This window comes from Megascapheus bottae, chromosome 18, assembly GCF_031878675.1.
Source record: "Megascapheus bottae isolate mThoBot1 chromosome 18, mThoBot2.hap1, whole genome shotgun sequence".
NCBI lineage: Eukaryota > Metazoa > Chordata > Mammalia > Rodentia > Geomyidae > Megascapheus > Megascapheus bottae.
The window spans coordinates 47,567,651-47,591,100 of NC_143526.1; the positions used below are offsets into that span (position 1 = coordinate 47,567,651).

At 57.1% G+C, this 23,450-nt stretch overlaps 1 protein-coding gene across 1 annotated transcript in view; it reads left to right on the top strand.

Moving 5' to 3' along the window:
• Positions 1 to 23,450, top strand: part of Ntsr1 (neurotensin receptor 1) — a 40,743-nt gene that overhangs the window by 15,341 nt on the left and 1,952 nt on the right. The window contains exon 2 of the mRNA XM_090352906.1: positions 18,844 to 19,045. Coding sequence (XP_090209032.1) covers positions 18,844 to 19,045 — 202 coding nt within the window. The remainder of the gene's footprint in view (positions 1 to 18,843; positions 19,046 to 23,450) is intronic.

Sequence of the window (23,450 nt, forward strand, 5' to 3'; positions counted from 1 at the left end):
TGCCACCAAGAAATACAGTCACCCCAGGAACACAGGCAGAACAGCCACCCTGTTTCAATCTTATATTGAGGTTTATTTATTTTTTTTTTAAATTAAAGAGCAGTGTTGTTTGGAGTGAAACATTTTTAGCCCTTGTCTGTGGAAAGGTGAGTTTATTGTAAATTTCAACAACTCTCCTTTGCCATAGCTAAAGGTTAAGAGAGCTCTTGAGAGCTCTGTGCTCTGAACCGGCTCCTCTGCGGGTGGCTCTGAGCGCCCCGTTTGGGGAACCCCATTGACTTTACAAGGCTGGAAGTTGCCCATGGCAGCGGAGGGTTGCTGCCCCATTTCCCTGCTCGCTGGGCCCAGGAAGCCCCCAGCACCCCAGGGTGGGATGGGCGGGATGCAGAGCGGGTCTGGGCTGTGTCACCCGGGAGGTGGCGCAGCTGCCGGCCAGGCCTGGGTGCCGGCCATTAGTCAGGGCGTCTGCCTCCGGCTGGGCGCGCCAGGCTGCACTCGGTAGGAAGTGTGTGTCGAGGGTCACTGTTTACTGTCTGGAGAGGAGGCCATCACATCTGGGGCCCCCACCTCCCCATCCCTGGCCCTCAGCTCTCTGGCAGCCACAGCAGACCCACCGCCCTCCTGGCCTGGGCGTCCCTCAGGGAAAGATGCCCCAGGGGGCACGGGGGGCCTTTCCAGACAGGGATTCAATCAGGCCTGAGAAGTGCCTCGGTCTAGACGGCGGTGACAGACACAGACCTCACGCCGCAGTCCCCGTCCACTGATGAAGCCGGACCACAGTAGGAGAGGCACTCGATCTCTCTCGAACCATCTTCAGAAGACAGCCATGCTCCCTGCATGGCCTCCCCACGGACAGGAGCAAGGCACGCCTGCCCCTGCCGCTCCCAGGAGAGCCCACACAGGCCCAGGAAGTTGGACACACATTGGCAGCTACAGACACCTTAGAAAGAGGGTCTGAGGTTAGGATAGGTGTCCTGGGTGGGAGAACGTTTCTGGCCTAGCAAGGCGCCTGAGAGCATCCGCCTCCCCCCACCCCTGTCAGCACACTGCAGACTGGAAGCTGGTAATTGCAGGGCTCTTCGGCAGGTTAACGCCTGTTAAACTTCCTGCAATTAATTTTCCTGACAGTGTGTTTAAAAGAAGCTTGTCTAAAATATTAAAAATACCTGTGTTGTGTCAGATGCGTGAATCCAGCTCACTCAGAGCCTCCAGTTAACACCAACAAGGGGGCATATTTGTGCTTTGTAAAATCTCAAACACCTTTCTGGCTGTTCCAAAGAACCCAGGCATGGTGGCTCACACCTCGAATCCTAGCTACTCAGGAGGCTGAGATCTGAGGATCACTGTTCAAAGCCAGCCTGGGCACTAAAGAACATGAGACTCTTATCTTCTGTTAATCACTAGAAAATGGGAAATGAGTCTGTGGCTCCAGGAGTAGGGCAGTAGCCTTGAGTTGAAGAGCTCAGGGACAGTGCCCTGGCCAAGTGTTCAAGTCCCATGACTGGGGGGTGGGGGAGAAGCCCTCAAGTCACTGGGTCTAGAGAGCACTGGGCCCGGCGTCAGCTGATCTAACAAGATCCCTCACAGCTCAAGAGTCATGGGGACCCTCAGGGTTTTGGGGCACAGGGCTGTCTGGAGGGCAGCCTCGCCCTGCCCGTCCAGCTTCTGGGGGCTCCAGGCAGCCTTGGCTCTGGGCTGCACTGCTGTGGCCTCTGCCTCTGCCTTTCTGTCACTTCTCTGTGTGTCCCCTGGGATCATGGCCCACCTCAGCCATGCCAGGGCGACTGTGCCTCAGTCCTTAATTTTATCTGTAAAAGACACAAATGCGGCCGTATTCACAGGCACAGGGCCACACCTATGTTTTGGGAACCCTCGTTTCTTCGCCACGTATTTCCAGGGAGGAGACACAAGTGGAACCAGGGCCACTGTGCCCTGGGCATGGGACCTCGCTGAGCCCAAGACTGTGGGGGGCTCACTAGCCCCTTGGTAACCACAGGGAGAGAGAGAGCCCTCAACGCATTGTCCTAGCCCCTGTCATAGCTATCGGCAGTTACCAAGACCTGCCAAGACAGCTCCCAAGACCAGGAGGACAGAGGCGAGGCGGGAGGTGAGCTCCTCTTGGGAGCAGCCTCATTCAGCTCCTGTGTGACCGTAGATCTGGGGCAGTACCCTCTGACCTCTGACCTCTCTGTCCCCTCATGTCCTGAGACTCCAGCACTGCTGTCTATAGACCTGGGTCCCTGGCCACCCACTGGTGAGATGCCGGAGGTCCTGGAGATTCTCCTCTGCTGTGCTCAGCACCATCTCCCCACATCTGGCCTGGCCGCCACTGTCTGTGCCTCTTCCCACCTTGGTGGAGGGCTCCCTCCATGCCAGCCACGCACACAGGTCAGTGGTCCCGCAGCTTCCAGCAGCTGACTGGCTTGTGCTGGGTGCTTCACAAGGGTCCTTCCCCGGAGACTGTCCCCGCTGGCTCCTCAGTGTGTCCCAGCAGCCCTGCCTGGGTCCAGGCTAGCGAAGGCACTGTCCCCAGGCCCCTGAGGCCCATCTGCCCGGACTGGCTCCATCCTGGGCTTTACCCGGGGACCTGGAAAGCCTGGGAAGAGCAAGGTGGAATGGGTCCAGGCTGTGGACAGGCCATCTGGAGGCGCGCCAGGCCCCAGGGAGTGGCTGGGCAGCTGGCCCTGGCAGGGAGCTGGACTCTACCTTGTGCCCCCCAATCCCTGCCCCACCACCTTCTGGATCCCAATGGTTCTGCAAAGGCCCAGAAAACCCTGCCCTGGTCCTGCCCCGGGGTCAGAGGGCAGGGCATCCCCTGAACATGCCCCTCTGGCCCCCACTGTGGCAGCCAAGGGGGAGAAGCTATGATTGACACAGAAAACCAATTTCCAGCCTTTCCTGGGGCCTCCTGCTGAGTCCCTTGGCTTTCTTCCCCAGCCCTTGTGAGCAATTCCCAGAACAGCTGGGTGACACCCACCCCTCCCCCCGGCCCCCTGATGTGCGGAAGTCACAGTTAAAACTCAAGCACAGGAATGATGGCGCTGGACCTCCCCCCCACCCCCCGGGGACTTTGGTTCCAGGGGTAGCTGGGGTGTGTGTGTGTGTGTGTGTGTGTGTGTGTGTGTGTGTGTCGGGGGGGTGATAAGTGAATCTGCGCCCCCCCTCCTGCTTGGGGCTCATCCAGGTGGGAGCCGAGCTTGGGGCTGGGCTCTTTGTGAGTGAGCGCAGGAGGCTTGGGTGGGGTGGCTGGAGGAGCACAGAGGACCCGTGCCCGTGCACCCAAGCGCCCTCACAGTGCGTGGACACTGGGTGAACCCCAGCATTGTGTTTTGTTTTGTTTTTTTAACCATTTTGCTATTTGGAGGTCAACCCTCCGACCTCTGCAAAAGCAGCGGTGGGGGGGGGGGGTCCTCGGGGACTGTCTAGAAACCAGACCCTGGTACCTGGTATGTGTACCTCTCCCTCTGAGTCCTCCTCAGGACTCAGGTCCCACGGAGTAAGTGGGTCAAAGAGCGGAGCCCACAAGAAGCAAGCGCTGGGAATAAACAGGGCTCCTTTGCCAGAGCCAGGGTCCATCCAGCAGGTAGGCTGCAGCCAGCCTGGGTACCAGGTAAGGTTGCCAGCACTAGAAGCTGACCCCCCCCCCCCCCCGAGGCGGGTCCTGTTCTGGCTGGCTGTGATTCCTCCCCCTGCCCCCAGCGTCACTGTGGGAAGGGACAGGGCAGGTAGAGATGCATGGGCTTCATGCGGCCCGCACACCCTGCAGACAGGTAGAGCCATCGCAGGCTCAGGTACCCAGCCCAGCACCCCAGAGAGGACAGGGCCTGTGCACAGCGGGCACTCCAGGGTCTGGCTCCCTGGGGACTGTGGGTGAGAGGAGGACGAAGACTCCACCTCACAGGAAGGCAGAACAGGAAGTCAGGGTGGAGCCGCCACCAGAGCCGGCAGCCATGGATGCCCAGCGAGGGTGGGTCAAAGTGATGGGGAGCAGACCCGGGTGCACTCGCCTGAGGTGTGTGTCATCAGTATATCCTTAATTCAGCTGCAGTACTCTCCTTCTGTTCCTAGTTCATTCAGCACTTTTACTATGAAAGGATGTTGAATATTTTCAGCATCACTTTGATGATCACGCACTTTTGCCCTTGATTCCGCCTTATGTGTTACATTATTGATCGGTATGTGTTGAACCATCCTTGACTTCTCGGGATGAACCTGACTTGACCATGGTGCATGCTCGCTGTAATGTGTTCTTGAATTTGACTTGTAAATATTTTATTGAGAACTTCTGCATCTATATTAATCACGGAAATTGATCTGTCATTTTCTTCTGCATGTGTTCTTATTGAGTTTGGGTATCAGGGTGGTACTGGTTTCATAGAATGAGTTTGGTAGTGTTCCCTCCCTTTCTATTTTATGGAATAGTGTGAGAAGCATTAGTATTAGTTCTTCGTTAAAGCTCCAGAAGAATTCAGCAGTGAATCCATTTAGTCTTGAGTTCTTCCTTATTGGGAGATTGTATTACTGCTTCAATCTCATAAACCTATTTAAGTGGGTTGTATCCTGCTGATTCGACGTTGATACTTCAAGTGCATGGAGAAATGTATCCACTGCGTCTAGACTTTCCAGCCTAGTGGAATGTGAGGTGTTCCCTGTGCTTCAGTCTCCTCTTCAGCACTCTTCTCATTTGCTCCTCTAGTGTGTGGGAGAGCTCACCAGTGAGTCTTCCGGTCTGGTGCTTTCTGTTTAGGAAGATTAGCAATTATTGATTCAATTTCCCTAATAAAATAAAGGTCTGTACAAGTTGTCCACTTCTCCTCTGGGAGCTGAGGTCGAGTGTGCTTTGAGGAATTGGTTGTTTCACACAAGCCGTCACGTTTGCGTGCGCAGCTGTTCACAGATTCCTTCACCCTTTCCTGCTTCTGACTTAAAAACGTTGGGTTTCTCTCTTCTTTATTAGCTGGACTGGAGGCCTATTCATTGTCCTGGACCTTGGGGGTGGGGGACAGCTTTTCATTTGATTGATCTTGATTGGATTCCTGTGTTTTGTTTTGTTTTGCCAGTCTTGGGTATTGAACTCAGGACCTGAGCTCTGTCCTTAGGCTTTCTCAAGGCTAGAGCTCTACCACTTGAGCCCCAGCACCATTTCTGACCTTTTCTATGTATGTGATACTGAGGTATCGAACCTAGGTCTTTGTGCATGCTAGGCAAGCACTCCCACTGCTAGGCCAAACTCACAGCCTCTCCTGTGCTCAGTTTTGATTTAGCAAGCTCTCTGGTGGCCGTCATCCAAGCAGGCCTGGATCAGCAGACGGTTGACTTGCTGCTGTGGTTGCACAGCCCCAAGGATTGTCCTGACAGCTGCCCTGGGGGCAGAGATGGGCAGAGAAGCTGCCCAGGTGTCTCCAGTGAAGTTTGTGCACATTTCCCAATGTGTCAGGCTAGAATTTAAGAACTTTGCCTTGGGCCCCCAATGCCCTTGCTTCTTTCTCTTTACAATGAAATATGTGGAATTCACAATGGCTGAAGTTTTGCACCCATGCACACGGCAGAAAGGAAGAAGGTGCCATGAAGCCAGAAGTGAGCCATGGTCCAGCCAAGGTAGAGAAGCGGAGACCAAAAATCAGCTGTTTCTCCCCATCCCTGGGTCCCAAGCCCCTTTGCAGCCCCACGTGTGCTCTGATGGACTGCCTTTAAAGACAGGACAGCTTGCCGTGCTCTAGATGCCATGTTCTAGGTTGTAGCTGGGACCACATGGAGAAAGAATCCAATGCCCCGAGAGAGCTGATGAGGGTCTTGCATGGCTTACTCCATGTGGGGTCTCTTGTGCAGGCCCAGGTCTCCTTCCATGGCCAGAGACCCAGCTGTGGCTGAAGAGAAAGAGCCCTTAGCCTATGCTGGGGCCCAAAGAGCTGTCTTTGGTTTAGGAAGAGCCTTGATCAAGCTGGCAGCAAACAGCACTCGTCTTCCTTTCCAGAGTTGCTCTGTCCCTCACTGTCTGCCGGGGCCTCGGGGTCACCCAGAGCACTCTGGGTCAGTCAGGCCTGAGCGTGCTGGGCAGGGGGCAGCTTTCAGAGCACTCCTTCCAGAGCACCACCGCCGCATCAGGGGCCTGCCACACCACCCAGAGGTCAGCACCAGGCAGGCTGGCTTTTTCTATGCATGTGGTGCCAAGGAATGGAACCCAGGGCTTCGTGCATGCTAGGCCAGGACTCTCCCACTAGGCCGTGCTCCTGCCCCCCTCTGCAGCCCCCTTCACTCTTAACTGGATTTTCAGCTAATGAGAGACAGAAGGCTTTGAGCTGCATGAGCATTCAGCGATAAGTAATTGGCATGACAAGTGCTTAATTAATGTGTCTCAATAAAGCTGCTAATGGCCTGTACCTTACTGCTCACATCACAGAAGACCGAGAGCCTTGGGTCCAGGCCCAGGCTGGGGTGCCTTTGCCTGTCCCCCCCTCCTGAGGTGGGGCGGGAAGACGCTCAGGCACACAGTTGGGGTGCTGTGAGGTGTCTGATGGGTCTGAGATGCTGATACAGAGACCCTGCACCTCCCTGGCACCCACCATGAGCTCAGCCGAAGGGAGATCCACACCCAAGGCTTGTGGGTGACACAGGAGAGGAGGGCCAGGGCCCAGCAGGGACAGCGACGTCCAGGATGAAACTCCCTGATGCGTCTCTGAGCGCATGCTCCACCACACCCCCACCTCCTGCCGGGCTCTTTCTGTTCCAGGTGTCTCCTCGGCCTGGGGCAGAGTTCTGCCTAGGGATGAGCTGGAGACGTGGGGCCTGGGAAGGCGACATGCCTCGCCAGGCGATGCCCCGCGTCACGGTGGGGTGGACGCCCCAAACCGAGGCTTCTCCCCAAGCCAGGCAGCGGAGGTGTCTCAGGGGCCCAGGTGGGCACAGAGGATGCGTGCAGTCTCCAGGAGATTTTACAAAAGGGGAACCGAAGGATCGCTCACGAATGTTTTTGCATGTTGAAATGGTATTTTTGGTATAGCAAGGTGGATTCTACATATTGCTGGAATTATTTTTGCTGGTTTCTTTTTTCCTCTTCTTTTTTTTTTTGCCAGTCCTGGGGCTTGAACTCAGGACCTGGACATCGCCCTCGAGCTTTCTCAAGGCTAGTGCTCTACCACTTGAGCCACAGCACCACTTCTGGCTTGTTCTGTGTTTGTGGAGGAATGGAACCCGGGGCTCATGCATGCTAGGGAAGCGCTCTACCACCAGGCCATGCTCCCAGCCTCTTAGGATTTCTTCCTACATGGAAAGAATGGCTCCCCTAACATTTCCAGTTTTGTTCTGCCCTACATCCTGCACTCCTGCCCTGATGGAAGTCTGCTTGTCCCTGCACGCTCTGCCTGTGCTGGGACTTTGCAAAAGCTGCCAGGCCCTCGAGGTGAGGTGGCCCCCGTGGGGTCCCAGATGGAGTGAGATGGAGGGGCCTTCTCCTTGCACTGCCCTGGGGAGCGCCCTGGGCCTCTGCTCAGGATCGGCGCATACAAAATCTACAAAATCGGGGAGAACCCCAGCTCCTTCTCGCCTGGGACCAGCCCGGCAGTGCCCAGTCCCTGGCAGCACTGGCCAGGGGTGGGCGCTCCACCTCTTTATCCAGGTGGCCAGATGGCCTCCTGGTCTGCCCTGCTGCCAGAGGCAGCACCTGCATCAGCCGCAGACGCTGAAGAGACTGTGGGAGACCTGCCTGTCCCCACACAGGCGCCAAACGGCCCATTCACAGCCCTGCCGCAGCCAGGTTGTGGAGGAGGAGGGATGACGAGGTGGGTGATGACAGAGACGCAGCAGGGGAGGGTGAATGCCTCATTTGCTGTCCTCAAAGCCTGGTGGCATTTAAGGGAGGCTGTGCGTCACGACAACAGAGCCCAGCATACAGCCTGACATGCTCCGCCGAACAAATGAACCAATTATGTCCTTGTAACAAACTCATTATTAGGAGGAGATGAGATTCCTTTTGCTGGCGAGGATGCAGAGGGAGGGTCCCAGCTCCCAGGAACTGCCTCCTCCTGTCACCCCATCCTCGTCCCTGCACACCCAGGAGGCATGGGCGCAAGACTGGCCCCAGGCCTGCCGCTGGCTGCTGCAGGTGGTAAGGGAGAGGGAGAGGCAGCAGAGAGACGGGTGGAGCCAGGGAGCAGCCCTCCCCCACTCTCCCACTCCCCTCTCCCCACCTGCGATAGGGGCCCAAGGGCTGTGGCTGGCCTGGTGTTCTTGGAGGGAGTCTGCATCTTGTGTTCCTCGTAGAATTCCTCGTAGATTTGTGTGCACAAGTAGCACTTGTCCACATCCTCCTGTTTCCATCCCCCATCCTCCACATCCTCCTGTTTCCATCTCCACACTCCACATCCTCCTGTTTCCATCCCCCATCCTCCACATCCTCCTGTTTCCATCCTCCTGTTTCCATCCCCCACACTCCACATCATCCTCCTGTTTCCATCCCCCATACTCCACATCATCCTCCTGTTTCCATCCCCCACACTCCACATCATCCTCCTGTTTCCATCCTCCACACTCCACATCCTCCTGTTTCCATCCCCCACACTCCACATCATCCTCCTGTTTCCATCCTCCTGTTTCCATCCCCCACACTCCACATCATCCTCCTGTTTCCATCCCCCACACTCCACATCATCCTCCTGTTTCCATCCCCACACTCCACATCCTCCTGTTTCCATCCCCCACACTCCACATCATCCTCCTGTTTCCATCCTCCACACTCCACAGTCTCCTGTTTCCATCCTCCACAGGGGTCAGAGTGGGGCCAGGACCCCATGGCTGGCTCTCATCCCTGCAGTGTGTGGCCTGATGTAGGAACTGGGCCTGCACAAACTGAGGTGCCATATCGTGCTCCAGGGGTGACCGTTGAAGGTGGAGTTGGGCAGGAGGGACTGCCCAGGCCCTTTAGGGAACAGGCCTGGCACCCCAGGTCTGCTCAGGGCAGCCTCTGGGAGCCTATGACAGAGCCAGGTACAGAGGCTAACACCTGTGATCCTAGCTACTCAGGAGACTGAGATCTGAAGCATCACAGTTGGATACCAAGCCAGGCAGAAAAGTCCTGGGGACTCCATCTCCAGTTAACCAGCAAAATACCAGACTGGAGGCCTGGCTCCTGGGGTAGAGTGCACCCTGAGCACCTAACTGATCAGGAGTGCTAGGCCTGAGGTCAAGCCCTGGTACTGAAAGAAAAGAAGAAGGGAGCAGGAGGAGGAGACAGAAGAGAAGGAGGGTAGGAGGAAGAGGGGAAACAAGGAAGAAGAATAGAGGAGAAAGAGGGGGGGGAAGAGGAGGAGGAAGAGGAGGAGGAGGAGGAGGAGGAGGAGGAGGAGGAGGACCAAGGCAAAGAGACAGACTTGCTCTCCAATCTCTGCTCAGCCCTGCACCCTGTGTGGATCCAGACAAGGTCTCCTGGGTGACTTGTCTTGGCCACCAAAGATGAAGAATGGGCCTCAGCCACTGGGACAAAGACTCACCCTAAGTCCCCTTCCCAGAACAAGACTGTGAGACACACCTGTGCACACGCTCACACAGACACAGTACACTCACACTCAGAGACAAGCATGCATGCATCCATGTGCTCCTGCCCACACACGAACACTGAAATAGACACACCTGTCCACACCTGTGCACACCCACCCTCACACAGACACATTTGTGCCAAATGAAGCCCAAGGCAGCTGACTGGCCCTGTGGATGGTGGGGTGGGGGCATGGAGACCCTGTCAGCCCTCGGGCCCTCTAGGGAACAGGCCTGGCACCCCAGGCTCTGTTCTGTCTGACTTCTGGTGAGTGTGGATGGCTGTGAGCCGGCTCTTCTCTCCAAAGGCCTCAGGTCTCAAGCCATCGGCCTGTAGGCAAGAGGCCCCTGGAAAACCCTGGCTGCCAGAAGCAAGCTTGTAGAAGCCCTGCCCTGTGACCTAGGGCTGCTCTCCCACTCCTGCTGGTGCTGCAAGGCCTAGAACCGGCCGACCCTGGGCAGCTGATAGCCGATCTCCTGCCACCCAGCCGGGACCCACCCCCCTTGCCGAGTTTTAGCAGTGCCAGGGCGGGCCTCGCCAGTGGAAACTGGGAGGGTGGTGCAGACCCAGGCCGCCCTACTCCCCAGACTCTCCTGTACAACAGAATGGCCCCGAACGCGCTAGCTAACGCAGCACCTACGGTTTTGCTCCTGGCCCCTGGAAGGTGGCTGTGCAGCTTGCTCAGTCTCCTAACTGTTAGGACCGTCTCCATCATGGCTCGGATGTCCTCAGGACTCTGGAGGGTCGTTGGGCTTCCGGGAGGCTGGGTCTGCATGCCATGTGTCTGTGTGTGTGTGAGCCTGTGTGTGCATTTGTGTGCAGCGTCAGGACACGGACACAGAGGTGATGTGAGCCAGTAAGCTCTCCACCAGCAGCAGTGCCGGCCCGGGCAGAGCACCAGCTGGGGACAGAGCGGCCCCTGTGTTGGGAGCCAGAGTGGAATCAAACTGTACCTTGATTTGCATCAGACAATGGCTTTATTGTCTTATTGTTTTCTGGCCTTATTCTGTTTAAATGACCTGAGATTTACCATATGAATGGAACACCTGGAAGTTCTGGGGTTTCAGGAAGGGATGTAAGCCTGGAGTTGAGAATAAATGGGGCTGCAGTTTTTACCTGGGCTGGAGACCTCCCGGACCCCATGTGTTTGTCTCTCTTCTATTTTTTCCAGTCCCTGCCCCCTATTTCAGGAACCCCAATTTGCTGCGGGTAGGCCCCGGCACCCGTGGGGAGGCCGAGTTGGCACCCTCCCTCCGGACCCCCGGGTGACCCTGAGTCTGCCTCTCCATCTCAGAAACTCACCATCAGCACCCAGCACAGCACTGCTCTCCCTGTAGCTGCCATGGGCCAGGAGAAGCTGTAGATGACGGCCTGAGGGACTTCAAGTGGCTATTTCAAAGCCATCAGAGGAACCCCGTCTCACTGCCCAGGGAACGCTTCCCTGAAGGAGCCTGGCCCGTGCTGCCTGTCCATTCTGCTCCTGGGGTAAAGCTTTGGGGCCGCAATCACTGACCCCAGTGTGCCCAGGCAGCCCAGCTGGCCTGGGCTCAGTGGGGCTGGAAGGAGGCTCGGATGCCACTTCTACTGAAGTGGGAAAAATCTCATTCCATGTGCACCCTGGACCTGCTGACCAGCCGTCCTAGCAGAGTGACTGACCGCCTGCAACATCCAAGGAAAGTCAGGCTGCTGGGTTGCTGCAGAGCCTGAGATTGGTCTGTGTCTCAGATCCTTCTAGGAGAGGGGCTGCTGCGACATTTTCACAGGGAAAGATGGAGGCGCCAGAGGAGCCATGGAGACATAGGTGAATCAGACTCCTGGGGTGCCACGCTGTGCGCAGCACAGGGGGTGGGGGGGCACCCTCACAGCCACAGGCCCCGGTCGGGAGCAGGCAGAGGGCCTGGGCTAATCCACAAGACAGGACTCTCTCCTGGCTCTCTGCAGGCTCTTCATACTCAGGGTTGTTTTGAACCTGGATGAGTCACCCAGGCTCTCTGGGGATGGGCACGGTGGTCAGCTCAGCCATGTCCTGCTGGCCATGGCTCACTGGACACCAGAGTGGGGAGGGGAAAGGCTGGTGAGAGGCAATGTCCCCGCTGTCCTCCAAAGGACTCTTCAAAGGGCAATCTGTGCTTCCTGTTCACTGCGCCGTCCTCCCCACGAGGACACTGCTTGTGGGCTGTGCTCCTTGGTTACTTGGTCCCAGTTTCTCCTGGACAGATAGGGCTGCATGTATGCAGGGCAGAAGCGGTTCCCTCGGGGACAGCAGAGTCTGCTGTCATAAATTTCCTGCTGGCTTTCACAGTTGTTAGATTGTTTAAGTGTTACGTTGTTTCATTGTTAATATTGTATTGTTACATTGTTTACATTGTTCCCCTATTGCATGCATTGTTACATTGTTACTTTGTTTACCTCTAGGTTTGGGCTGCAATGACCAAACAGCCATTGTGACACAGTTCATCTGTGCACAAAGCCAGTCATGTTCTGTCTGGTCCTTCACAGAAGACATGTGTGGTCTCTGTCTTAGGACAGTATGGCGGTGGGGTCAAGACCAGGGTCTGTCTCCCACCATCGATGGGCCATCATGATGGCTGTGTCAATCTGTCTCCACACAGCTCACAAAGCTGTGTCCCCCAGGGGCGGGAACCCAGGGAGGCCTCTCCTGCCCACTAGCCCTCAAACCGCCCTGCCCCTGCCCAGAGCACCCCATCACTCTGCCTGCAGCTCTGTGGTTTGGGGCCCCCTTGAGCCCTGCCCTTGTCCCTCTCCCTTCTGTGCCCTGGGCGCCTCTACCCTAGCAGGTGCTTCCTGAGTGCCTGTGGCAGAAGTCAAGAAGTGAGCGCGTGCACAAAGGATACGGGGCGGGGAGGAGGGGGAGGCAGGGACCCGCTGAGTGGAGCAGACAGGAGGCGGGTTCAGCCGGAACATTCTGAAACGTTCTGGGGAGACCAGCCACGCCTGCTCAGGCTCTGGTCTAGGCTGCCGGCCTCGCCCGCCCCCGGCTGGGAGCAGCAATCCACAGGGGGGTGGAGGAGGCAGAGACTTGTTTCCTGACATTGCAGAAGGAGGAGCACTGCCAGGCTCCAGGAAGCTGGCTCGGCAGGGTCAGGCCGCAGGACTCGAAAGCCAAGGTCTGGGCTCTCAGCAGGGGCTTCCCAGGGGCCAGTCAACTTCTCCTGCTGTCCACCTTGCAAGGTGAAGGGTGGGCAGCCCCGGACATCCGCCTCCCCTGCCCCATAGACAGGTGAAGTTGGAGCCAGAGTAGTGAGCAGATTTCCCCCAGCTCGTGCCAGACCTCAGGGGCGGCTTGGCCCTTGAATTGCCTTCAGTAGCAGAATTTTCTGGGGATGAGGATCACGGCCAGAGAGCAGCCGCCCCCCTCCACACAGGGAGAAAGGAGGCCCGGCATGCAAGGGAAGGAAAGGGCTGCGGTCCCCCAGCTGGCTCCCGTGGAGAAAGACAAGGAAAAGCAAAAGCTTTTCCCCATGTGGTGGCTGTGGGTGAAGAGGGGAGGAGAATTTGCCCTCTGGAGAGGAGCCCTTGGAGCCCTTCTGGGGCACACAGGACACGGCCCCCCTGTTTTCAGTAGATGCCTGCAGCCCCTCTCTGACAACCTCGGGCTCCAGACGAGCGCCGGGCATGGCCAGCCGTGCTCCTGCACTCCTCCCAGCTTCCAGAGCAGGGGACGCCTGCTGTCTGAGGCGGTGGAGGCCCTTTCTGTGCTGGAAGCCCCAGGGGTGTAGGGGGCAGCCCCTCACCGGGCCTCCCCAGGCTGAGTAGGCCCAGCTGTGTGTCCATCATAATCAGATTGGCTAAGCAGGCACACACACTAATTCTCCTGAAAGGCACGACATGCTGGGCAGTGCCCACTGTCTCTGGGGAAGCAGAGTGGCCAACTTTGCCAGTGGTTGGTAATTAGACATTTGGAGGACCAGGATATTTACTAAATGGCCCTCACCATTGCAAGGAAAGACAGTGCTGGAAATTGTGGGGCTGGAGCTACAGCTGCAATAAGAACCCAGCAGGCCACTTGGGGCTGAGACCAGGACTGCGTGGACATTCTCAGCAGCCCGGCCACCTCCCACTCCAGCCCAGCCCTGCTCAGCCTCGCAGGACCTGGCCTCCTTCATCCCAGCTAAGGGATTTGAGCAAACCCTGGAGGTCCCCAGCACCCCCCCCCCCCCCCGGGCACAGGGAGACCTCTTCCATGGGTGGGTCAACTTCCGTCCAGGCACAGGCTAAGGCTTCAAGCATGCTGTGCTGAGTCAGTTGCCTCCTGTTTAATCCTTTGAAGTCAAATGAATGCCCAGATTTCAGAAAATGCAAACAAAGGGCTAATTAGCAAGCCTTGATGAGCTGGCTCAAGCTTTAGAGGCCAGCAGCAGAACTCACAAAATTGGGGCCGCTAGGCAGGGGGCATTTTCCTGCCAGGCCAGAGGTAGAGCTGGGCCATGCACTCAGCCAGCACAGCGTGGGCTGTGGTTTTTGGAGCTGAGATGCAGAGTGGGTCTTAGCAGAGGGGCTTCTTCCTGCTCCACCACTGCCAGGTGCACAGTGGTACCAGGCGCTGGCCAGAGCCACGTCAGCTGTTGGCTCTGAGATCCCACGAACCTGGTCAAGGATTTCAAAGCCCTGCCGGCTCCAGCTCTGCAGACATCCTGCAGACCGGAACATTCTAATGGGCTTTTTGGCCAACAGATAATTGAAAGCACGGCCGGCAGGCCTCCAGCCTACAGGGCTTCTGTGGCTTTGGTCTGTCTGTGATGTTGGAAAGACCGGAAGCATCAGCAGAGCTGCCCAAAGGCAGTGATCATCCCCTCCCAGCTGACCAAGGCTGACCAAGGCCAGGCCCCCACCCTCTCTGAGTCGTGGGGCTGTCGGGGAGGGCGGGGACTGAGGCCGTGGGGGGCGGGGCTGAGTTAGCCGCCTCCTGTGGCAGTGGCACTGGTACCAGCCTGCAGCACAGTGTGACACAAACAGGCTGTGGCCCAAAGGGCTCCCCGTTCCCCGGGCCGGGTGCTCAGTGACCCCAGCTGCCAGGCGGGGGAAGGCTGGCTCCCGTGGGAGAGCGGAGAGAGCAGGGGCTGGACTGTTCCCATAAGTTTCCTGCCCCAGTGGGCACAGGCCTGGCTCAAGCTCTCTGGGGCTCTGAAGCTCCTGACTGTGACCCCAGACACGGGTCCTGCTTCTCCCCAAAAGTCCAAACCAGAGGACAAGGCCAGGGAACAGAGGAAAGGGTAAGTGAGGGCAGGGGGCCGCCTAAGAGAGGCCAACGACACGCGGGCTGCCATCAGATGCTACTCAGGGAGGTGAGGGCAGGTCCCCGCACTCACGAGGACAAGGCTGCGCCCTGGTCTGGCTCCTGGCCTGTACTCGAGGCCTTGTGTGTGTGTTTATTTCTCTGCTTGTAGATGGTTACATGGCGCATGACCACCACACAGGCTGTGGGCTTGGAGCCCTTGTCTCTCCTTCCACCAAAGGAGGGAAATAACCAGTCCTGTATGACATCCGAATTCCCCCTCTCCCCACGACCCGCGAAGGGTCAACCAGAGACAGGGGTGAGCCTGAGGGAGGGCACCCACTGCCTGAATGCCCGTGCACTCGTGGGGATGAGCTGAGGACCTCCCTGGGCTGCCTGTGCTCTCCCCTCCCCAGGACGACCAGCAGCTGAATAGCTCAGAGACAGTGCCCAGGCCCAGAGTTCAAGTCCCATGACCCACCAAAAAAAAAAAAAAAAGGCTCCCTCTCTGCTCCTCCCCACCTTGGCTCAGGCAGGGGCAGGAGCCCAGGCCTGTCCAGTCAGGAGAACAAGCTGGGCTTCTCCTGGGCCTGTGACCTTCTGGCCAGGGCACGGTATGACAGGCCACTCCTTCTCAGCCACTGTAGTCCCCAGGCCTTGTCACTGTGGGGAATGGCTCCTTGCTGGGCACCCCATCAGGGAACAAGATCACAGCTCAGTTTCTCGGGGTGTGATCCCTGAACCTAGATACCGGGTGAGTGGTGACTGAGGGCCTGAGTGAGGGCTGCAGCTGCACAGACCTGGGCTGGCCACTCCATGGAACCTTCTGGAACAGCCACACTCCAACTTCTATGCTGTGCTGTCCTCACAGGTACACTTTCACAGACTAGCTCTCCACACCACAGGGATTCTCCCACCAGCCTGGCTGCGCAGAGCACACACTCATTTGCTAGCACCTGCTGGCTCTTCAGTGCCATGGCCAGAGAGTCAGACATCACCAAAAGGCCTCACCAGATGCCAACCCTGAACCAACCAGGTGGCCTCTGCATCACCCTGGGTTTAAATTTCTACTGATCCTGGGATTTGTCTTGGAGAATCAAGGGTGTTTCAACATTCGCTGACCAATACATTGACGCATCACATTGACAGACGCCGGGTTAGACACTGAAGGATCATCTCAGTAGATGCAGAAAACCCACATCTGTCAAAACCCAACATCCTGTAGCTGTCAGCCCTCTGTACATCACTTTCATTATAACGACTTAAAATGTTAAAGATGAATTCACTATGTCTTCATGATGCGAGCACTCAGCTCATCAAACTGAGAATGCAGCACACTGCACCCCCCCAGAGGGGTGACAAGCCCCGCCCCAGCGTGGCATCACCGAGGTCTGAATCAGAGCTTTCCCGTCATCAGGAGGACTGCAGGCCCCTCACCCCGCGGCCCCCACCCCGGCACTGCCAACCAGCTCCGTGTCAGGAGAAAGCGATGAAGAAGAAGTGAAATTGTCTGTTTGCTGACAACATGATGTTATTATAGAAAGCCCTCAAGACTCCTCTGAAAAGCCATTAGAACTAATGAGCAAATTAAGTATGGCTCTGGGATACGGAGAAGCAAAATATGCCACATCTCATATGCTACATCATAATAAAAATCAATTGTGTCTCTATACACTAACAACAAACTATCTAGAAAAGAAACCAAGAAAACAACTCTACAATAGCAACAAGAAATTAAATGCTTGGGTTCAATAAATTTAACCAAGGAGTTGAAAAATCTGTAAAATTGTAAAGCACTGATGAAAGAAATGAAAGGTGGTACAAAAAGAATGACACCAAAGCTCCAGTCATGCTTTCCTAGCACTGGGAAAATAGTCCTGAAAGACTGCAAAGTGTGTGTGTGTGTTCACGTGCGCACACGCACACACGGCAGGCAGACCCAGGGCCTTGTGCGGGCGTATGCTCTTCCACTGATCTGCATCCCCTGCCTTAATGGTTTTTCCAAAACACGCTGAAATTTGATGAGAGTTGTTTTATGTTCTTGAGAGTCATTTTAGTGTGTTGCTTGATGGAACCCCAATGTCAACAAGCAAGCAAGGCGCACTGGCTCGGGGCTGGAGTGCCAGCTCCATAGGAAGCCTGTAGGGAGGGATCAGCAAAAACTGGGTGTGGCCCAAGTGGTAGAGCAGCTCTTTTTCTTTTTTGGGACATGAGTTTGTAGCCCAGGCTAACCTCATGGACCCGAGGCCCTTCTCATGTCTGCCCTTTCGTGCTAAGTGGAAAGGGCAGCCCAGGAAAACGAATGTTACCTGACCTCACGTGTGGGAGCCTTGTGAAAGCAGAGCGGAGCAGTGGCCAGGGCAGGAGGTGGGCAATGGGCAAGGCCAGGTAAGCAACAGAAACTTCCTGTCCTGCAAGGCGTCCAGGCTCGGGATAGCTGACTCACTCGGGAATAACACCATTCTGTGCTCACGTGCTACAAGAGTAGATGGTGGCTGTTCTAACCCATACCATGCGAAGTGCGGGGATGTCAGCTAGCTTCATGCCTGTCACAAGTTCATGACATACCAAGACATGCCATAGCCAGGTGCCGAGCTACGTGGGAACCCGAAGGGTGCTGGGCCCCGCCTTCTCAGCCTCCCCCAGGCCTCGAGCCTTCCCCTGCATGGGTGTGCGGCCCGTGGTGTGCTCCTTGCCTGTGGAGAGCAGCAGCCCTCTGCACAGCAGCGCTGGCCCCAGCTGCTTCTGCCCCGAGCCCAGCGCCTGGTTGATCTGGCCAAGGGCAGCAGGCCAGGGCCTTTCCCCAGCAGGGGCAGGAAGGGTCAAGGGCCTGGAGCTCTGAGGCCTGCGCCGGGCCCCACACTCTGCTCCACCACACGGAGCTGCGCCTGCTGCCTGCGCTCGGTGAGGTGTGAGGCATTTTGGATGTTTTGACACTTGACGTCTGTGTTGGGTGCATTCGTCTGCTGAGCTGCAGTGACTCACGGCGCCAGACCCAGCGCCAGACCCAGCGCCCGTGAGCAGGCCGTCTGCCGGGTCTCCCCAGCAGGCGGGCACGTTAAAGCAAAACAAGCATTGGGGGTGCAGGCTCCAGACCCCGCTCTGGGAAAAGACGCTCCTCCAACCCCAAGCCCGCAGGCCCGGCCCAGGGAGCTGGCGCTGGCTGCAGGCACTCAGCCCTCTGGCTCTCACCTTCATTCTGCAGCACTCGATGATGGGGGACCTGGAGGCAAAGTCGGGTCTCCTCCTCAAAGCCCTCCTGACTGGAGGCTTGGGGACAGGAGGTGGCTGGGCTTCCCAGTCTCCGAGGACATCATCCCTGGGAGGCCCCACGGCCCTCAGCGCAGGCCCGGGCAAACCCACGTGGCAGCAGTGGCCCTGTTTGCCCACACTTCCTACTGGGGCAGGGCCACCACAGGTGTTGTCAGCAGACACCGCAGCTCAGGGAAGTGGCAGCGTGCGGCCCTCATGCCAGACCCCCTTGCTAAGCTGGCGCCCTGATGGCCAGGCCAAGCCTCCTGACAGTGGAAGAGCTCAGCTGGCCCACGTTCAAATCCAGACCCCAGGGGCAAGAGGGTAGCTCAAGTGGCAGAACTCATGCTTCGTAACTGCAAGGCTGAACTCAAGGATGAAGATTTCAGGTCCAGCCACGTGGCGGCCTCTCTCAGACCCCGCTTCCCCAGGTGCGGGACCGTGGACGTTGGAGGTGGGTGGCCCAGTCCGGCAGGCAGCCTGGAGGAGGGAGATCACGCCCGTCTCCACCTGCAGGGGAGCCAAGCTTCGGCCTCCCGGGAGGGGCCTTGACCTTGGGGCTGGGGTCCCGGACATAGCACAGCTGCCCCTGGGAACTCAGCCCAAAGCTCTGTGGATGCTGGGACCCCCTGGGGTCTGTGCAACTTTGGGGACAGTGGAAGTTTGCCAGACTGCCAGCAGGGCCCCTCCTGAGCGTGGACAGAGGAGGTGCCAGGGGGCGGGCAGGTCCATCGCGGGTCCTTCCACCCCTGAGCCTGAGGTGTGGCAGCCGCCGGGCGCGGGGCTGGGGTCCCACCTCGCTGACAGCCGCGCTTGTGTCCTGCAGGTGAACACCTTCGTGTCCTTCGTGTTTCCCATGGTGGTCATCTCTGGCCTCAACACGGTCATCGCCAACAAGCTGACAGTCATGGTGCGCCAGGCGGCCGCGCAGGGCCGGGACTGTGAGGCGGGCGGCCAGCCAGGCACCTTCAGCATGAGCATGGAGCCAGGCAGGATCCAGGCCCTGCGGCACGGCGTCCGGGTCTTACGTACGTAACCCTGGGGTCAGAGGTCAGCCAGGGTGTGGCCAGTGCTGCTGGGCCACGCTGGAGCAGGGCGCCAGCAGGGCCCTGGGGTGGCAGGTCCAGCAGGAGTGCTGGCGGCCCCTGAGAGGCTCCACTCTGCTCCCTACTCCCCTCAGTCACTGGGTGGCTCGGCAGGCACCAATGTGGCCAGGAGAGGGGGTCGGCCCTGGTGTGGTGGCCGGGCCTTCCCCTCAGATGGTCCCTTATCACAAACATTATGGGGCCGGGAGTCTGGCCTAGAGGTAGAGTGCTTGCCTAGCATGCACTGGGCTTTGATTCCTCGGTACCACATACATGGAAAAGGCCCAGCGCAGTGGCTCACACCTGTAATCCTAGCTACTCCGGAGGCTGAAATCTGAGGATCACAGTTCAAAGCCAGCCGGAGCACTACAGACCATGAGATTCTTGTCTCCAATTAACCTCTAAAAAACCAGAAGTGGTGCTGAGGCTCAAGGGCTAGGGAGGTAGCCAGAGCTCAGAGACAATGCCCAGAGTCCAAATCCCACAACCAAAATAAAGAAAGGCCAGGAGTGGTGCTGGGGCTCAAGTGGCAGAGCTCTAGCCTTGAGAAAGCCCAAGGACAGCGCTCAGGCCCTGAGTCCAAGCCCTGGAACTGGCAAAAAAATTATGTGTGCACGCATTCATGCTAGAATGTGCATGTGCACGCACAGAGGCAATCTTGCGCATACTCACCTTAGGTGAGGCAGTCACCTATGAGAGGACATACATGACCTGTATCCTCTGAACCGGGACTGGTTTCCTTAGTGTGGCTCCCAGTTGCATTTCACTCTTCCTATGGCTGCCCAGAACTCCACTGTTGCAGAGACAACCTTTTCTTTCCCTCTCCTCAGTGGCAGGGATCGGGCCAGTTTCCAGAGTGTGGCTATCTAGCACAGTGCTACAACAAACACAGACACGCAGGGCCCTCTTCTGTCCAGGTTTACATTCCTTCCGTGCAGGCTGCCCATCCTGTGGTAGTGGTGTTTTGAGTCTTTCTTGAGGCTGGTGCTCCTGTACACCAAGGCCCCGCCCCACGCCCTCCAGCATCCACTGTGTTAATGGCCAGGAATCTCAGGTTGTTTTGATTTGTATTCACTTTATGGCCAAGGATGTTGAGCATTTCCTCATGCATTGCTTCTTTTATACTTCTTCAAGAATGGTCTCTTGGCCCGGGAGTTTGGCCTAGTGGTAGAGTGCTTGCCTAGCATGCACGAAGACCCGGGTTCAATTCCTTGGCACCACAAAAAGAAACCAGAAGTGGTGCTGAGGCTCCAGTGGTAGAGCTCTAGCCTTGAGAAAGTCCAAGGACGGTGCTCAGGCCCTGAGCTCAAGCCCAGGACTGGCAAAAAAAAAAAGAAAGAAAGAAAGAAAGAAAAAAGAATTCTCTCCTTCATTCACTCATCCATTTGCTAATTGGATTGCTGGTCCCCTGGGAATTTCACCTGCTGAGCTACCTGTATATTCTGGTTGTTAATCCCCTGCCAGGTGTGAAGCTGGGGAAGATTTTCCTCTCATTCTGTAGCTCCTCATTCAATCGAGTGGCCATGTCCTCTGCTGTGCAGAAGCTTCTTAGTTGGGTGCAATCCAGTTTGTCTATCCTGGTTCTGAGTCATTAGCGTTCTAGTCAGGAGGCTCCTGCCTGTGCCAATATTGTTACAGCGTTTATTATTTCCTGGGGTGGTTTCTAAGTTTCAGGTCTTAAGATCCTTGATCCACTTTGAATTGGTATCAATGCAAGGGAAGAGGCAAAGGTTATAGTTTCAGCCTTCTGCGTGTGGATATCCAGCTTTCCCAGCAAAATCTTTTATCAGCTGGGAGCAGTGGCTCATGTCTGTAATCCTAACTCCCCGAGAGGCTGAGATCTGAGGACTGTGATTCAAAGCCAGCCTGGGTAGAAAAGTCCATGAGACTCTTATCACCAATCAACCACCAGAAAACCTGAAGTAGAGCTGTGGTTCAAAGTGGTAAAGCCATAGCCTTGAGCAAAAGAGCTCAGGGACAGTGTCCAGGCCCAGAGTTCAAGCCCCAGGACTGACAAAAATAAATAACACTATCTTAATGGCATTTCTTCCAATCCATGAAGTCAAGATGTCCTACTTCTCTCCCTCTCTCTCTCTCTCTCTCTCTCTCTCTCTCTCTCTCTCTCTCTCTTTCTCCCTCTCTCTTTCCCTCTCCCTCTCTTTCCCCCTCTCTCTTTCTCCCTCTCTCCTCCCTCTCTCCTCCCTCTCTTCCTCTCTCCCTCCCTTCCCCCTCTCTTTCTCCCTCCCCCTCCCTCCCCTCTCTTACCCTCCTCCTCTTTCTTCCTCTCTCTCCCCATCTCTCCGTCTCTCTTTCCCCTCTCTCTCCCTGTCTCTCTTCCCCCCTCTTTCCCTGTCTCTCTTCCCCCCTCTCTCCCTGTCTCTCTTCCCCACCTCTCTCCCTGTCTCTCTTCCCCCTCTCTCCCCCTGTCTCTCTTCTCCCTCTCTCTCCCTGTCTTTCTTCCCCCCCTCTCTCCCTGTGTCTCTTCCCTCTCTCCCCCTGTCTCTCTTCCCCCTCTCTCTCCCTGTCTCTCTTCCCTCTCTCTCCCTGTCTCTCTTCCCCCTCTCTCCCTGTCTCTCTTCCTCCTCTCTCCCTGTCTCTCTTCCCCCCCTCTCTCCCTGTCTCTCTTCCCCCCCTCTCTCCCTGTCTCTCTTCCCCCTCTCTCCCCGGTCTCTCTTCTCCCTCTCTCTCCCTGTCTCTCTTCCCCCTCTCTCTCCCTGTCTCTCTTCCCCCCTCTCTCCCTGTCTCTCTTCCCCCTCTCTCTCCCTGTCTCTCTTCCCCCCTCTCTCCCTGTCTCTCTTCCCCCCCTCTCTCCCTGTCTCTCTTCCCCCTCTCTCCCCGGTCTCTCTTCTCCCTCTCTCTCCCTGTCTCTCTTCCCCCTCTCTCTCCCTGTCTCTCTTCCCCCTCTCTCTCCCGGTCTCTCTTCCCCCCTCTCTCCCTGTCTCTCTTCCCCCTCTCTCCCCCTGTCTCTCTTCTCCCTCTCTCTCCCTGTCTTTCTTCCCCCCCTCTCTCCCTGTGTCTCTTCCCTCTCTCCCCCTGTCTCTCTTCCCCCTCTCTCCCTGTCTCTCTTCCCTCTCTCTCCCTGTCTCTCTTCCCCCTCTCTCCCTGTCTCTCTTCCTCCTCTCTCCCTGTCTCTCTTCCCCCTCTCTCCCTGTCTCTCTTCCCCCCCTCTCTCCCTGTCTCTCTTCCCCCTCTCTCCCCGGTCTCTCTTCTCCCTCTCTCTCCCTGTCTCTCTTCCCCCTCTCTCTCCCTGTCTCTCTTCCCCCCTCTCTCCCTGTCTCTCTTCCCCCTCTCTCTCCCTGTCTCTCTTCCCTCTCTCTCCCTGTCTCTCTTCCCTCTCTCTCCCTGTCTCTCTTCCCCCTCTCTCTCCCTGTCTCTCTTCCCTCTCTCTCCCTGTCTCTCTTCCCCCTCTCTCTCCCTGTCTCTCTTCCCCCTCTCTCCCTGTCTCTCTTCCCCCCCTCTCTCCCTGTCTCTCTTCCCTCTCTCTCCCTGTCTCTCTTCCTCCTCTCTCCCTGTCTCTCTTCCCCCTCTCTCTCCCTGTCTCTCTTCCCTCTCTCTCCCTGTCTCTCTTCCCTCTCTCTCCCTGTCTCTCTTCCCCCTCTCTCTCCCTGTCTCTCTTCCCCCTCTCTCCCTGTCTCTCTTCTCCCTCTCTCCCTGTCTCTCTTCCCCCTCTCTCTCCCTGTCTCTCTTCCCTCTCTCTCCCTGTCTCTCTTCCCCCCTCTCTCCCTGTCTCTCTTCCCCCTCTCTCCCCCTGTCTCTCTTCTCCCTCTCTCTCCCTGTCTTTCTTCCCCCCCTCTCTCCCTGTGTCTCTTCCCTCTCTCCCCCTGTCTCTCTTCCCCCTCTCTCCCTGTCTCTCTTCCCTCTCTCTCCCTGTCTCTCTTCCCCCTCTCTCCCTGTCTCTCTTCCTCCTCTCTCCCTGTCTCTCTTCCCCCTCTCTCCCTGTCTCTCTTCCCCCCCTCTCTCCCTGTCTCTCTTCCCCCTCTCTCCCCGGTCTCTCTTCTCCCTCTCTCTCCCTGTCTCTCTTCCCCCTCTCTCTCCCTGTCTCTCTTCCCCCTCTCTCCCTGTCTCTCTTCCCCCTCTCTCTCCCTGTCTCTCTTTCCCCTCTCTCTCCCTGTCTCTCTTCCTCCTCTCTCTCCCCGTCTCTCTTCCTCCTCTCTCTCCCTGTCTCTCTTCCCTCTCTCTCCCTGTCTCTCTTCCTCCTCTCTCTCCCCGTCTCTCTTCCTCCTCTCTCTCCCTGTCTCTCTTCCCTTTCTCTCCCTGTCTCTCTTCCCTCTCTCTCCCTGTCTCTCTTCCCCCCCTCTCTCCCTGTCTCTCTTCCCCCTCTCTCCCTGTCTCTCTTCCCCCTCTCTCA